At 48.1% G+C, this 14,651-nt stretch overlaps 1 protein-coding gene across 2 annotated transcripts in view; it reads right to left on the reverse strand.

Annotated features, from left to right (window-relative positions):
* LGR4 (leucine rich repeat containing G protein-coupled receptor 4) overlaps positions 1-4,178 on the reverse strand; it is a gene marked incomplete at its 5' end in the record, with an annotated part of 79,611 nt that extends 75,433 nt beyond the window's left edge. For both annotated transcript variants that reach the window (XM_082485677.1, XM_082485678.1), the window contains one exon: positions 3,994-4,178. In XM_082485677.1, coding sequence (XP_082341803.1) covers positions 3,994-4,178 — 185 coding nt within the window. The remainder of the gene's footprint in view (positions 1-3,993) is intronic.
* Positions 4,179-14,651: the final 10,473 nt, after the last annotated feature.

Consider the following 14,651-nt stretch of genomic DNA (forward strand, 5'->3'; position numbering starts at 1 on the left):
CCAGTATTAGGCTAAACAAGTAATAAAAAACAAAAGACCAAGATGACCGTTTCATCCTGAAGGTCTATCCTCTCAGGCAGTCGGGGCTTGCAAGCCCTCCTTTCACAACTCGAAGAAAGTAAAATTAAAGCAAGGGACCCTGCCATTCCCTGAAAATACAAGCAAGAAGCACTGGAAGGAAAATTATCTGTACTGTTTTCATACTTCAAGTGCCTAAAATATAATAGCAGTCCCTGAAAAGGGACTACATTCCTCATGGTTGTCAAGCAAGCCCCCAAAACAGCCAGGCCCATGGAAGATGTCTCCGAAGTCATTAGCTAGAATTATCTGCTTTTCGTCTCCTGCACAAGACACTCACAAATATTAAACCCCTGAAACGGGAATTTCAGTTCTCAAACTGACGCCCATGAGAAACACAAGTACAACATGTCCTACCATAACTTTCTTCCACTAACGTGGACATTTTCTAGCACATGGCACGTGAAATATCACAGCAAAGATCAGCAGTATACTGCATTGATTAAAAAACCCAAACAAACAACATTTTCACATTCTTGCATAGGCATCCCAACTGGCTAGACAACAGTTATTTTGCAACAAAGCAAAATCACAACCTTCATAAACAGAAAAACAGGCAGCTGGTAATTAAAAGTTACATAAACACCTACCTAAATTATACAGAACAAATGGCCGCCTACAGTAAAAGTATCAAGTAATTATCCCTGGTCATGTCCTCCTGACTCCCTCTGCGTTCATTCCCATCCATCCCATCCCCTCCCCTCCCGCCCCTCAGAGCCTGGATCTAGTGCTGCCACCTCTCTCTTCTCGAGGACTTGTATATCTCCCAAAAATCTCTTTGCCAAGACGACTGCGGTTGAGACAACGTACTCACCTTTCTTTATTCAAATTCCATCTCTCAAAGTGCACTGATGACTCAAAAGTAATGAGCAGATACTCTGTCTTTCCAAGCTGCTCGGTCTGATGCAACCACCCTCACGCGACCACACCGTACGTGGGTAACCATATAATCCCCCTGCTACGACCCCAGTCCTTCTCTCCTGCATCCCAGCATGATGGTTACAATGCGTTTAGACAGGTATGAATGCAGTGGAACATCTAAATGCATGTTCCACACACAAAAAAAACCAATCTGATGTGTTTGGAGGAGATTTCTAACCACCACAGTAAGCAAGGAATGAGCAGCAGATCAGTCAAGATCTGAAGAAAGAGAAGTAAAGAAAGAGAAGGGGAATCTGAAAGGATATGCTTTTGAGGCGCTAGAGAAATCACTGCCTGACCATTCGTGGCAGCCCAAGAAACCTGGCTGTATTTTAAAAAAATACACCTTGGAAGGTATGTTAAATTATTAAAGTGAATGCAAAGAAATTAAGACTGCAGGAAAACAGGAGTAGTGAAAATTAAATACCAACCCCCTTCCATGGTTCTCAACTGCTTTGAAACTCATTCACTGCCAACTTGGGTTAATTGACAGTAACTTTTCTTCAGCTGCTCTCTCCTGGCCAAAGCAAAAACACAGGCACAACTTTGCTTTAGTATCGTGGAGCACTGCTTCTAACAAACACTCTTTCAGCCATCTCTACACTACGGGGCTCTCTGCTGCTATGGCTATAATCAAGAAAAGCCCCGTAGCAATGCTAAGGGGATTTCCTGGCATCGTTATGCTGCCTGACACAAAGCATAGAAAAGCTTTCCTCTCTTCATGTAGCTAAGTTGCTTTGCCATGACACAAACATGTCAGCTAGGAGGTGTGACTTTATCTTCCTCCCCACCCCCCGCACAAGCCAACTCAGCTTCTCTGGCAAAACTATAGATTGCCCACGAGTTTTCTACTGCCTACAAAACAGTTTTCTACATACCCTAAACTTCCAGTGGCCTCGCTACAACAGAGACTATTCAAGTGCAGAAGTGCCAAGAAGTCACACATTTTTTTCCTTCTGTAAATAAGGAAATGGGAACTAAACACAAATGGGGACCAAGAGTATCCTTCACTGCCACAGAAGCGAGATAGCTAGAACTTTCTGCTCAAGTTTAAAGAACGCAAAACCAAACCAACAGTGACACAAACTCATCCCAAAACACGCTGAAGCACGTGCAGGTCTCCTCTCACTTTTGCTGTAAGCATTAAATTGGCTTCTGGAAATTTACCTGCACAGTAAGGAGGAATTTACAAACTGAAACTCTTTGGCAACCTTATCTCTACTGGGTGTTGGCTATGACGACTTGTACCCATTAGACAACGAATGCCATGTTGCAGACACGCAGGGATGTACCGAGCCCATTTTACAAGGCAGCCAGACAACGTCGTAGCCGTAAAACCTCACACTTAAATGCAGCTTTTACTAGAAAGGCTTCAAGTACTTTATGAAATGGGATAAACTTCCCTGTTTTATCTGTGGAGGAAAGAGAAGACAGTTTACCACCAAGCCCAAGGATTCACAACGGCAGCTCCTGACTCCCTACCCCAAACACAAAACACTGTTTCTGCCACAGAAAAACCACCACGAAGTCAGCTCCTACTACACCGTATGAGCAGAAAAAGGAACAAAATATTTATGCACAGTTAACAACCGAGACCTGTATCTTTTGCCATTCATCAAGTACTACTTGAGCAAAAGGCCCAGTAATCTTTCTCCACCCAGCTCTAACAATTAAAAGAAAAAAAAAAAAAGTCCTAACAGGTAGGAGAAATTGGAAACCTTCTCAGTAAAGAAAACCTCCAGTAACTAAGAATCAGACTCCCTTTGCATATTAAGTAAGTGTAGGCAAACAAGGGGGGGGGGGGGAGGAAGAAAAGTGACATTTTCAAAGGCATACACTACTACTGTATTTTGACAACGCAGCAGTTCGGTACCGATCTGAAACCACACGCCGTCATTTGCCGTAGTGCGCTCTACGCTGTACGCTGTAAAGGCAGCGAAGCTTTAGTAAGAGCAGCCCTGACCATTGGCCCATACAGGACCTCGCTCCAGCCTGTGCAACCCGTGCCCAGACGTGGGGCAAGGCTGACAGGTTTTATTGTGAAACTTAACAGGTTTGTGGATTAGCAAATCTACCGTATTGAAAGCTGCAAACCCCTCTCTGGTCGTGTCTCTACGGAAGAGAGTGTTCACCCCCCCAACCCCCTCAATTACAATTTTATTATTAAAAGTTACCCAAACTCAACGCAAGATCCACCAGTTCGCGCCCAGTTTACAATACACCAGAGAAAGTGTTTTAAGAGTTTGTATTTTTCTCTATCCAGAAGCAAAACTTGACAAAGCGCCCGAGCCGTGTTTACGCCGTGTTTTCCCAAGTTCAGCAGTGCGTCCCATACACTGCGAGGTTTTGCACAAGCGAAGGCACCCTTCGCTCGCTGGGTTTGGGCGTGCTGCGGACTGAAGACGCCTTCGCTTTTGGGGAGAGGATCTATCAACCCCGGGAACTGGTTTGCTGAAGAAAACTGCAGAGAAAGGCGCTTCAGTGCGAGGACATCGCACACATGTGGAGGCAGCGCGGGGGGGGTGCGTGTGTGTCCCCACCTCAGAACAGCACCGGGATCCCACCGGGATCCCCCCAACCCTCCCGGCCTTTTAAACCTGCGAGGCCGATCCCTTGTGGGGGCGGTTCGGAGGGCTTTGCCCAGCCGGAGCCCAGGGGCGCCGGGCCGGGCCGGGCCCCCCCCAGCGGGGGCTGTGAGGAGCCGGGGGCCGCCTCAGGGCCGCCCTCACCTGCCTCAGCGGGACCGGGCCCTGCCTGAGGCCCGGCGGGCCCCGCCGCTGCCCACAGGCCGGGCCGGCGGGGAGCGGGGCGGCCGTGCGACACCCGCCGCCGCGACAACAAATATATAAACAGGCGATTATTAGTTTTGTTTTGGGTTTGTTTTTTTTTTTCTTAAATAAAAGAAGGGAACAAAGCACCCGCCCCCCCTTCCTTCCCCCACCCACCCCCCTCCCGCCGCGGCTACCTGCCCGCCCCGGCCCCGGCCCCACTCACAGGGCGTGCGTGAAGGCGCTGAGTCCCGGGGGCACGGTCGCCAGCCCCCGCCCGGAGCAGTCCACGCCGCGGTCGCCGTCGCAGCTGCAGGAGGCCGGGCAAGGCGGGGGGGACGCTCCGCCGCTGGGCCCGGCCCAGCTCCCCAGGCCCCAGGCGACGAGGCCGAGCAGAGCGAGGCACCGCATCGCCGGCCCCCGCCGACCGCCGGCCGCCCAGCCAGCCTTCCCCCGGCCCGGCTCGGCTCGGCTCGGCTCGGCTCGGCTCGGCCTGCCGCTCTCCCCCGGCGCCCTCCGCGCACCGAGCACCGCCCCCCCCCCCTCCACCGGTTGGCGGAAAAATATATATATAAAGAAAAAAATAATAAAAATAGTAACAACACGGAAAAAAATAAAAATAAAAAGGCGCCTCCGGCCGGCGCGGCGCGGCCCTGGGGCTGCCTCAGCGGCGCTCCCGGGAAGCCAGCCCTCCGCCGCCCGCCTGCCCCATCCAACGCCCGCAGCGCCCGTCGCCGCTCATCTCAGCCCAGCAGGTACCGCGCGGTGGCGGCCATGGACGGCTCGCCCGCGCCGCCGCCGGCGGGTGGCGGTCCCTGAGGAGCGCGTCAACGGCCGGGCCGTGCCGCCCCGGCCCCTGCGGCTGCCTGCGGCGGGGCTGCCCTCGGCGCCCGCCCGCCCCTCCCGGCCCTCGGTAGCTGCGAGCCGCGGCGGCGGCGGCTGCTCTGCGCTCAGCGCCGAGGTGCATATGCTAATGAGGCGGCCAACCCCGCGCTCCTATTGGCGCAGAGCGGGCGCGGGGCTGGTCAGTATGCAAAGCGCAGCTCTGCCGCAGCCAATGGGCGCGGGGGGCGGGGCTGCCCGGCGGCGACCGGAGGGGGAGCGGGAACGGCACCGCCCCGCGCTCCCGCCGCGCCCGCGGGGACCCGCCGCGACGCCCCCGTCCCGGTGCGCTTGGTGACGGGGCCGTGGCCGAGCGACCGGAGGAGCCTTGGGGGGCGGGGACGGGGCCGGCCTGGCGCTGTGACCGAGGGCGGCGCCGGGCCCCTCCGCCCCAAGACCCCGTGTCCCCCTGCCCCAGCCCGGCCTTTGGCGCAGTGGGACCCCAGCCCGCTCCCAGACCCTCATCCCGCAGCGCGGCCGTCAAGCATTGGAGTGAAGCAACCCCCCGGGCCCGCAGTGAGGGGTGACAAAAGCAGCAGCCGGTTCCCGGGCCCTGTGCGGGTTCCGGTGCTTGAGCATCCCCAGTGGCACCTCCCGGCACGGGACAGGCTGCCGTGCCCCGTCTCCCCCTCGCACACCTCCAGCGTTTCACTCTCCCGTTACCAAAGCAGGCGCGACTGCATCGCAAGCTCTTCTCTAAACCCATTTGCTTTAAAAAACTCTTTCCCTGCACCCGCGAGATGGTGTCTGGCTTTTACAACGCCCACTCACGGTAACCAAACCTGCGCCAGCAGCCAGTCTGCGTCCTCTTTGCCCCACTGCCTTTGGAAAATAATAAGCAAAACTGAACACCCATCTATCCTTGCAGTTAGGGCCCTCCATCCCTGTGTGTGCTGCTATTCTCTTTAACCAATTTTTTTATTTATAAACATGCTTTCTTTTGGACATTTCTAACCTGCAGCCACCACCAGGAACGAGCCTGCTACGTGTTCGGCTCAGCATGCCCACGCACCGTGCTCTGCGCAATCACCGTATCTCACTGGGAATGCCACGGCAGCGCTCGGGAAACCCTAGTTGGGACCTCTCACTATTGGCTCCCTCCGGCCCAGACCCTGTAACGGGCTCTGAGCAGATGAACCTGGCTGAAGCCAGCTCTGCGAAGGCGCCAGATCCTGCCCCGGTGGCAAACACTCACAGCATCTGCTTTACATGTCTCGTTTGGATGCTCTGAACCCGCCTGGGGAGCTGCCTGCCGGGCTCCGCCGCCGGCACAGCCCCCAGCTGCAGGCGGAATCGCACCCAGGCAGGTGCCTGCGCAGCCCAACCGAAACAGCAGAGACCCCGAGAACCATCTGCGAGGTCGGAGCTTTCCTAAGCCCTTCTGTCCCTATGTCGGTAGGTAGGTATTGTTCTGCTCATTTTCGCGGACGGATGATGGAGGAGCACAGAACCAGGTAAGCGACTGACAACCTGCCTCTGCTGTAGCAGGGAAATGGGATGGACCCCACCGAGCTCCGCCGACTTCCCCAAAGCTGGGAGCAGATTTGCAATGGTGGTTGAACCTTCAAGTCCTAAACAAGAGCCACCATGCCAGGGTTTCACACAATGTGGTGGCACTTCAAGTTGCTGCAATCGCGTCCGAAAAATCCCAAATATCTGCGCGTGTATGGCAAGTCAAACGTGTCGGGGATGAGACACGCTTACTTCCAGCAGATACGCAGTGAAGAAAGCATCCACAGCAACTCTAGCCCAGCACTGGACCTCCAATGCAGGTGCAGGGGGGTCAGGAGTTGAGGGACCCATACCTTACACCTTACCTTACCGAGGGCCACCCTTACTGACATGGACATTGCAGAGGACAGGCTCCACGCCGGGCTGAGGTCTGGGCTGATCATGCCTTCCTTGTGCCAACTGGGGTGGGGGAAAAGGAGAAAACTGCCAACCTAAAAGCAGGCATTTGGTGAAATTTGAAAAATCAGGCATGTAAAGAGTGGAGAGCTGAAGATTTTAAACCATCTGTGCTCAAGAAGGTAGAGTACTGAGGACACTAGAACTGAGGACACTAGAAATATACATCTTCCAGCAACCGCTTCCACCTCTTACGTTTCTCCCCACCATTTTTTCCAACTGTTAATTCCCTTCTAAAAATGTTAACACTATTTTACCTAATTACTAAAAATATTATTCTCGTCCATACTGGGAATCCTGTTCCTGATGCACTGATTTTGTATGAACATTGTAATTCATCACTGCAAAAATAAGGTCATTTTAATAACTTGCTGTGTGCGTGTCCTATACCTTGTGAGCAGTACAAAGTTCTTACCAAAGTTGAATTTACCAACCCATGATAAGGCTTTGCCATACATATATGGACACATACGGTTATCGCTTGTCCTTCTCCCCGGTTAATCTCCACAGGGGAAATGCATCAAGTCAAAACCATGTTGTTCTAACAACTACTGGGGCCAAAGACACTGCACATTCATGTCCCACCCTGTGCCCGCGCTCAGGGACAGCGATGGAGGAGTAGGAACCAGAATAGCGGGTGGGGGGGGGGGGAATAAAAAATAAAAGGAATTATTTTAGAGCCATACTTCTACAAAACAGACCCAAACCAATCCAGACAAGAAAAAGCAACTTTTACTTCCCAACTGGCGAAGAAAAACAGCAAAGCGTCTATACTCCCTTTGCAAATAGTCTCACTTCACTAACCAAAAATAATGGGAGCAGAAGCGGCCCTCGGTGCCTGCGTGGCATTCAGAAGACGACTAGTAGCACGGAGCATACTTTGTACTGCAGTACTGGCGACTCACAACACCCACAGAACTTCTTTTCTGGAAAAAAAAAAAACCAAACAAAACGACAAAGGATTTCTAGTAAAAGCAGAAAAAACTAAAGCACTTTTTTTCATCCTTTGAAAAACTGGAATAGTTTAGTTTTTCATCTCAATCCTTCCTGGTTTCAATCTTTCGATTTCTTTTCCCAGCATCGCTCCAGGTGTTTTCTCCTTAGTGGAGGTATCTCAAGTCTCCACTTCCCAAACTCCTGTCCTGGGAGCAATCCGCTTGTCCTTTCCGTTCAGATGATACTGCTTTGCTGCTTCCAGTTAGTCCATAACTCGTTCTGGCAAATTAATTTCAATCCTTTCCTTATTTTTTCAACCTCTGCCTCTCCCTCGTGAGCACTGTTGGAGCACTGCTCTCTCCTCTCCATCAACAGCCCACAGTTCTCTCTCTTTCTCCTTACGCGGCCACCCTGTTTGCAGGCACTTATTAGTTTTATTTTCTCTATATGGAAAACCCTAATGTTTATTGGAAAGCTGGTTTATCTATGTCTTAAAGATCTACCTCCTAAGGTATTTTTAAGCTGAAAAAAAATAATGGGTGCATTTTATTAAATGGCGTATTTAACTAAAAATTGTACCCACGGACTTCAAAATTATCATAGTTTAAAAATCTAGTCTGAAACAGTTCTCGATGCCACAAATTCCAAGAAGCATCCTCCAAAATACAGCATAAGGCAGCAATTACCTTGTTTAACAAAGGAAAAAAAAAAATCTGTGAAGGAGAAAAAAATCTCAAGGTGTGCTTTAATGCAGGTGAAGGAGATGAGGATCTAGCAACCAAGTCAATTAAAAAAAAAATAAAAAAATAAAAAAGAAAGATTCGCTTTGGTTGAGCTGTGGAGAAACTACGCTCTGCTCCTCTTCAGGGAAACTGGAAAGCACCATAAATGGGTCTATCTCTGCCTAAGATCTTCAGGATTTAAAGCCCAATGTATAGGCAGGGGTTTGTGAAACTTTTGTCAGGCGTTTGCTGAAAAGGCGTTAGGAAAGCTTGAAAGACGTCGGGAAAAACTACAAAAAAAATCTGGACATCAGATTTTTTTCTGCTATTGCCACAGAACTCTCCTGCAGCGCTTCAAAGACATGAATTTGTTTGGATTTGATGGGAGTTCAGTGTGAAAAAGCATGCAGATTAAGACCTGAAGCACAGACACAAAAATAAACAGTTTGCCTGGGGCAGCAGCACTCCCCAAGGCTGGAGCTGTGCGGTGGCAGGATGGCAGGTGAACGAGAACATAAAGCTCAGTCACCCAAAAAAAAAAGAAAATCAAATCTGTTTTGCTTTAAGAAATTACGAGAGTTTATAAAACAGGTAGCTCATCCAGTAGCGGACAAGCAACATCATCCTCAGGTTTTTCTTCTCCGACATTTCTTTTGCCAATCGATGCCATGAAAGCAGCGCTGCTTTAAGGTGGGTTTGTGCGAATGTTAATGTTACGATAGGTCCGAAGGGGGCGAGAGGTCTGGCAGAGGGAGACCAGGACCGACAGGCTGTTGGTGCGTTGGTCCTGCGTTGTGAGCTGCTCCAGCCCCTCGTCCGAGTCCCATGTTGTTGAGTAATTAATTAACCAGCTTTGATTCCAGTTCCAAGGAACTTAACGATGTGCCGGAGAACATCACATAGAGCTGCGGTGAGTAGAAAAAGAAGAGCGTCGGGAATATCTGCGCTGACAAAGCAAGTTGTCTTAAAAAGTAAAGTATTCTCCTTCCCACTAAGGAGGCCAAAACTTTCACTCAGTTGAAGTAGAACTGAAAATCGCTTCAGGAAACAAGTGTCAAATGAAAGAGAGAGGCTGAGCCGCATTCAGAGTTCCGTTAAGAAGATGAAGGTAAAGATCCCAACCTCGACATAGCAGAAACACAGGAACAATTTAAGACTTCAGAAAAATCATTGGATTGAAAAAAAATTGAGATTTATTTTGGTAGGGCCAAAAGCTCGCCCAGGAAAATGACTTTGTCAATACCTACTTTACACCTCTGCATCGCAAGACAAACTAAGGAAGTCCAGCAAGATCACCGAGACCCACAGTTTGAAAACAGCACGCGGAGAGTAAAAGAAAGAAATACACAACTTAAATATTGAATGAAAACAGGAGAGAAAATGAGCTTTTAAAACGCTCATAATGAAGTATTACCTTTTCGTGTAAACAATACTTCCAATAGTACAGTGCCTCTAACGCTGTTTCTACACGTGGATTGCCCACATGGGCCAGAGCGTAATAACGCAGTTTGCAGTCTGGCCTGGTGAATCGCTCCTTGCTCGTTTATCCCCAAAGCTGCCTCCGCAATCCAGTGAGCTGGGCTAGGAATAGAAAAGGGATGTTACACCACAAATACAAGAGAATAACACCAGAGAGAGTTTATTCCAAAGCCTGCCGAGAATCAGCTCTGGAGATTCTCCAGTATTATGTATTCCCTTTTAAATAAAAAGGAGACCAGTTCCCACCATAATGCAATAGCATCGTAACATTAACATTAATTTTATCTTAGCACTCTAACCCGATGATCAGCTGAAAATAGGTAACTACACAGGAACGAAAAAGTGATTTAGGGCAAAATAACTGGGACGCAAGCTTAGGTTTTAGCCCAACATTCGTGCCAATCTGTATTCCATCTAGAAAGTTGTTGTCATAAAAGGTGCTAAAACAGGCTTTAATTGGTGTTGTGCACCTTCTTTTAAGGGCAGTATGATATTCTACTGTAAGTCAAGAGCGCGGCACATCTTTGTCTTACCATGCAGGAGCAGGCGTAAGGTAGGAAGCATCAAGTACCCGTCCCCCTCCTGCCCACTCCCACCAGCCTGGAGTAGCTATGGGCGGCCCCATCCCCCGGGCACGACCCCAGCTTCTCCTGCTTTCGGATGAATCCCCCCTCCCCCCCCTCCAAACTGCAGGCCCTTGGTAGACCCCCCCCCCCCCCCCCATGGGGCAGACACCGCGCTCCGTTCCTCACTGTCCGACCGCTTGTCTCCTCCCCGAGACGCTGGCTGAGATTTGAGCGTCGCTGAGATTTGCGTGCGCTCTGCGCTAATTCAATTCCTGAGTTACGCTGAGCTAACGGACCCTCGCTCATTTTAAAGAAATGGGAACGATCTGTGCTAAAAGGCAGGTGGGTCCTAGTTTTAAAGGTTAATTTTCTTTTCTATAAAATATTTATTACAAGCACGACCAAGATTTTCTACAGCCATTCGAGCATGAAACACTTTAAACGTCGAAAAAAAAAAAATCAAATGATAGCCAAAGTGAAATCAGCTCATCACCAGACAGTTTATATATGACAAGCAAATAATTTGCAGGAAAGGGGTTATATGGAAGTACATGTAATTCAGTGAAGACAGAGCCACTGTTATTAAGAGCTGAATAGAGAAACAACCGGCAAGAAGAAAACCCGATAGATAGCTCAAAGCCAAGCGTACCCGCTAATTCAACTGCTGAAAAGGCAATCTCCACATCCGCTGGTACCTATTTTTAAGCATTTTGGCATCTTTCATGATATGTAGCCAGCTGAGAAGTAGCGAGAGGAGAGCGCTAGGTGAGAAGGCAGGCAGGGGCAGGCAGGGGCAGGCAGGGATCACAGCCAGCCCCGGCGGCAGCTCTCCGGCAGCATCTAGCGGGGGAGACCCCTTTTTCCGAGATCCCCCATAGGAAACAACAAAAATTGTATTTTATAAGTCACGCAGCCTGTTTTTAACTTTTTTCATAAGCCATTGAAGCGCTGCCCAGTGTAAGATTTAAGGCAGGACGTTATACTAGGAATTAAAAAACCTAAACAAAGTAGTGCTTTAAGGGTGAAATCTGCCTGTGCAGAGGACCAGCTTAAGGATTATGTAGCTTTAAATCCTACTTAAACCCTATTTTGAAGAATTACAGTGGGTCCCAAGTGATGTAAAGGAGTAAACTTCACTTCCATATAAATTATTCCCAGAACATGCCCACGATCCTAAGGTGTTCAGCAGAATATCATTACGGCTCCTGTGTTAAACAAAAGGATTTTATTCACTCTAAGTTCTTTATCACAGAAAACTCGATTTGACACATTACCTGTCATCACCACAGAGTGACTCTAATGCTCTGGAAAAAAAATACACATGGAGAAATGATCTTATATGGGAACAATTACATACGTAAAGACCGTTTGTCAATGAACAATTTTCATTACCAAAAATTCTTCAGTGCCAACAAATAAAATGATTTATATTTAAGTCATAGGTATCAGAACATCCCTGATGAAGACCGAGGGGGAGACACTCCCCATAGGTTGAACTTTCTATTAGTCTAAATAAACCAAGTAACATTCCCAGATGCAACGTATTGATTTAAATCATGTTGCGCACATGCCGGATACCTTATTTTGGCATGTTCTCCGAAATCACCAGGTCACTGCAGGAGACCGATATCTTCCTGTACCTGGAGCCTTGAAGACGAACAGAAGCATCGGGTTGGGTTTTTTTTTTTTTTGTTATACCACGTGATTCCTCATCGCTATCTAACGCCTTGGCTGTATCGTTCTTTGTCTCCCGCTCAAACGCTGCAGTGGAACAAAACTTTTAAGTTTACTCATGTTTTGAAGCAGCGTAACCATTACTAACCTGTGGGTGCCTGAGCTGCTGTAGCATTAACTTCAGATTGTCCGTTTGAAAAGCTCTTACAGTTACACGGCACCTGACTCGACAGGCTTCGGCAGAGCCCTGGTACCAGAGGAACTGAGGAATCCCAGCCTTATTTGAGGTACTTTGTATCCAGGGGGGAGGAAGAGAAGCAAACTGCTCAGTAATTAAGATTTATCATCAAGTGGAGCGACCAGATGCTAAGCTATTTTCAAAATTTGGGGCATAAGCGTACCGCGCCGCGGAACACAATCCGGACGCGTCAATCCTTTAGAAGCCACCAGCGTTTTCTCCACCTTTGGCATCGGCTCGTTCGGAGGCAGCCGGCTCATTTTGGGAAGTGTTTTTTACGACATCCTCTCTGCCATTAAATATCGAGAAAGGTATATAAAAGCTGAAAACAAATTATTCGAGTTTCAAAATCATAACCAAGGCGAAAGGTCCCAGAACGTGTTTCCACTGCGGCGGGGCTGGTGCCGACCAAAGGAGTGACACACGTTGACGCTGATGCTCTCCAAGGCGGACGGGCACTTTTCAAAGATATTTCTGGTGGAGGGCAGCAAACGTACCACCCACTGACGAATCCCTACTTGGGACATCCTTCCACCGGCCACCACACCGAGAACGACCTGACGCCACGACATTAATGCCTAGCATGCCAGACCGGACATGGAAATTAACGTGAGAACTCTGGGGGACGCCTAGGACAAGGCAACAAACCTATTTGGTGATGCTTAATAGACAGAAACTTCAAAAGGCACCGCTGTCATTTTTCACTTACTATTTTTTAAAAATTTCACATTTTCCATATTTTTCACATTTTTCATATTTTAAAATATTTCCTATTTTGAGTAACTGCAACCCTTTGTCATCGTGATCTTTTTTCTTTTTTTTTTTTTTTTTTTTTTTTTTAACTTACGTAGTTGCCTTCTGCTTGTCTAATTAGAATTACTCTTGCTATTTCATTTGAGCGTGGCCTCGCATTTATCTAAAGCTGTTGCTGTACGCGGTTACATTGCAGTGTGACCCACATCTAACGCCAGCAGCAGCCCAGACACGCATCTTATACACGTTTATATACTTTGACGAAACAGCAACACAAAGACAATTTCTTCAGGACTCCTCGTTTATCATGGAGATGACTTGAAAAAAAAGCACATGGCTACTGCAGGCTCTTGGCTTCAGTAGATTACAGTCAGGAGCCTGCCAAAAAATAGCAAGTTTTAATATATAAACCAGAGTAGGTATTTGCATCTCAAGCTGTCTGCTCGTGCTGAGGGAAGGGCTCGCTTTTGTACACCTTAGACTAAAAAAACCAAACAAAACAAAAAAATTGCCCCAAAAGAAATCACAGCGCAAACTGCAAAAAGTCTTATTTCATTTTCTACTGTTATTTTTTTTTTTTTTTCCCCTCCCTCGCTTCTCGGAAACACTTATCTTACACCACCTGCCACGAAACCTACAATTTCTTAGCAATAGATCGAGGCTCTCTGGAGCCAAACTATTTGTTCCGTGTTTGTACACTGCAAAATACAATAGGATCCTGATTCAAACCCGGGACTCGTAGGCGCTACTGCAACGCCGGTAATACAATAAATCACCAACTTTCGCCTTTTACTTGCAGCCACCTGAAGTGGGTGAAAGGCCCGACGACTTATTTCCCTGCTGTTCGCCATCCAGTCTCCAACACAGATTAGATTTTATTCAGACAATGCCACTGCACCGCTCGGGCAGAGAAGCGGAGCTGCGATTAGATAAGAACCAGGTACAGGTGGTTTTACTTACTTTTGGAAGTACACAACTCAGAAGTCTCACGCTGTTCCGGGAAAACGACTATTTGGTGGGGGTGTTTGGTTCCCCCCCCCCCCTCTCCGCCTCTACAGATCTATTTTTAAGATAGCCGAGGAGATATCAGAAAGAAAGGTGGAATAAAGTATGTCTGAGTGCCTAAAACAGATGATACGATGGAAAAAAAAATAATCCGGTAACTTCATACAAAAACTTGGGTAACTCTTAGAAAGCCATGTTTGCCTTCTGTGCTATCAAATCAGATTAACCAGCCAGGAAAATATACTATTTTTAAAATGCTGGTGAAAAGAGGGGAGGAGGGATTTTACTTTAGAGGGAGAAAACGACTGTTTAAATATCAACATTTCTCAACAGGACACATCATTTCAACGTTAAGATTTTATAAAAAAGACCTAACATGAACGCTCAGCAATATTGGAACGTATCCGTCTTACTCCGGCTTTTATATTAACGGAAGCCTTTCTGTATAGGCGAGATTTAACAATACATCAAACTACACAATTAAACGGAAACAAGGGTCATAGAGGTGTCTGAGGATTGTTCAGTTTGGAATTAATAGATCCACTTTCCAAAGTCTTGCGATGTGTGACACCGCTCCTTCGTTTTTCTTTGAGGACTGGGGAAGAAACGATTAGCACGTGCCTGAGCTGAAGACTTTAGTTTAAACCTTTTTAAGCCTTTGTTGCCAATAAAATACCCAATTCACTTAAAAAATTAAAAAAACCCACACAAACAAAAAAAA

The sequence above is a fragment of the Vanellus vanellus genome (assembly GCF_965231255.1).
Source record: "Vanellus vanellus genome assembly, chromosome: 6".
Lineage (NCBI taxonomy): Eukaryota > Metazoa > Chordata > Aves > Charadriiformes > Charadriidae > Vanellus > Vanellus vanellus.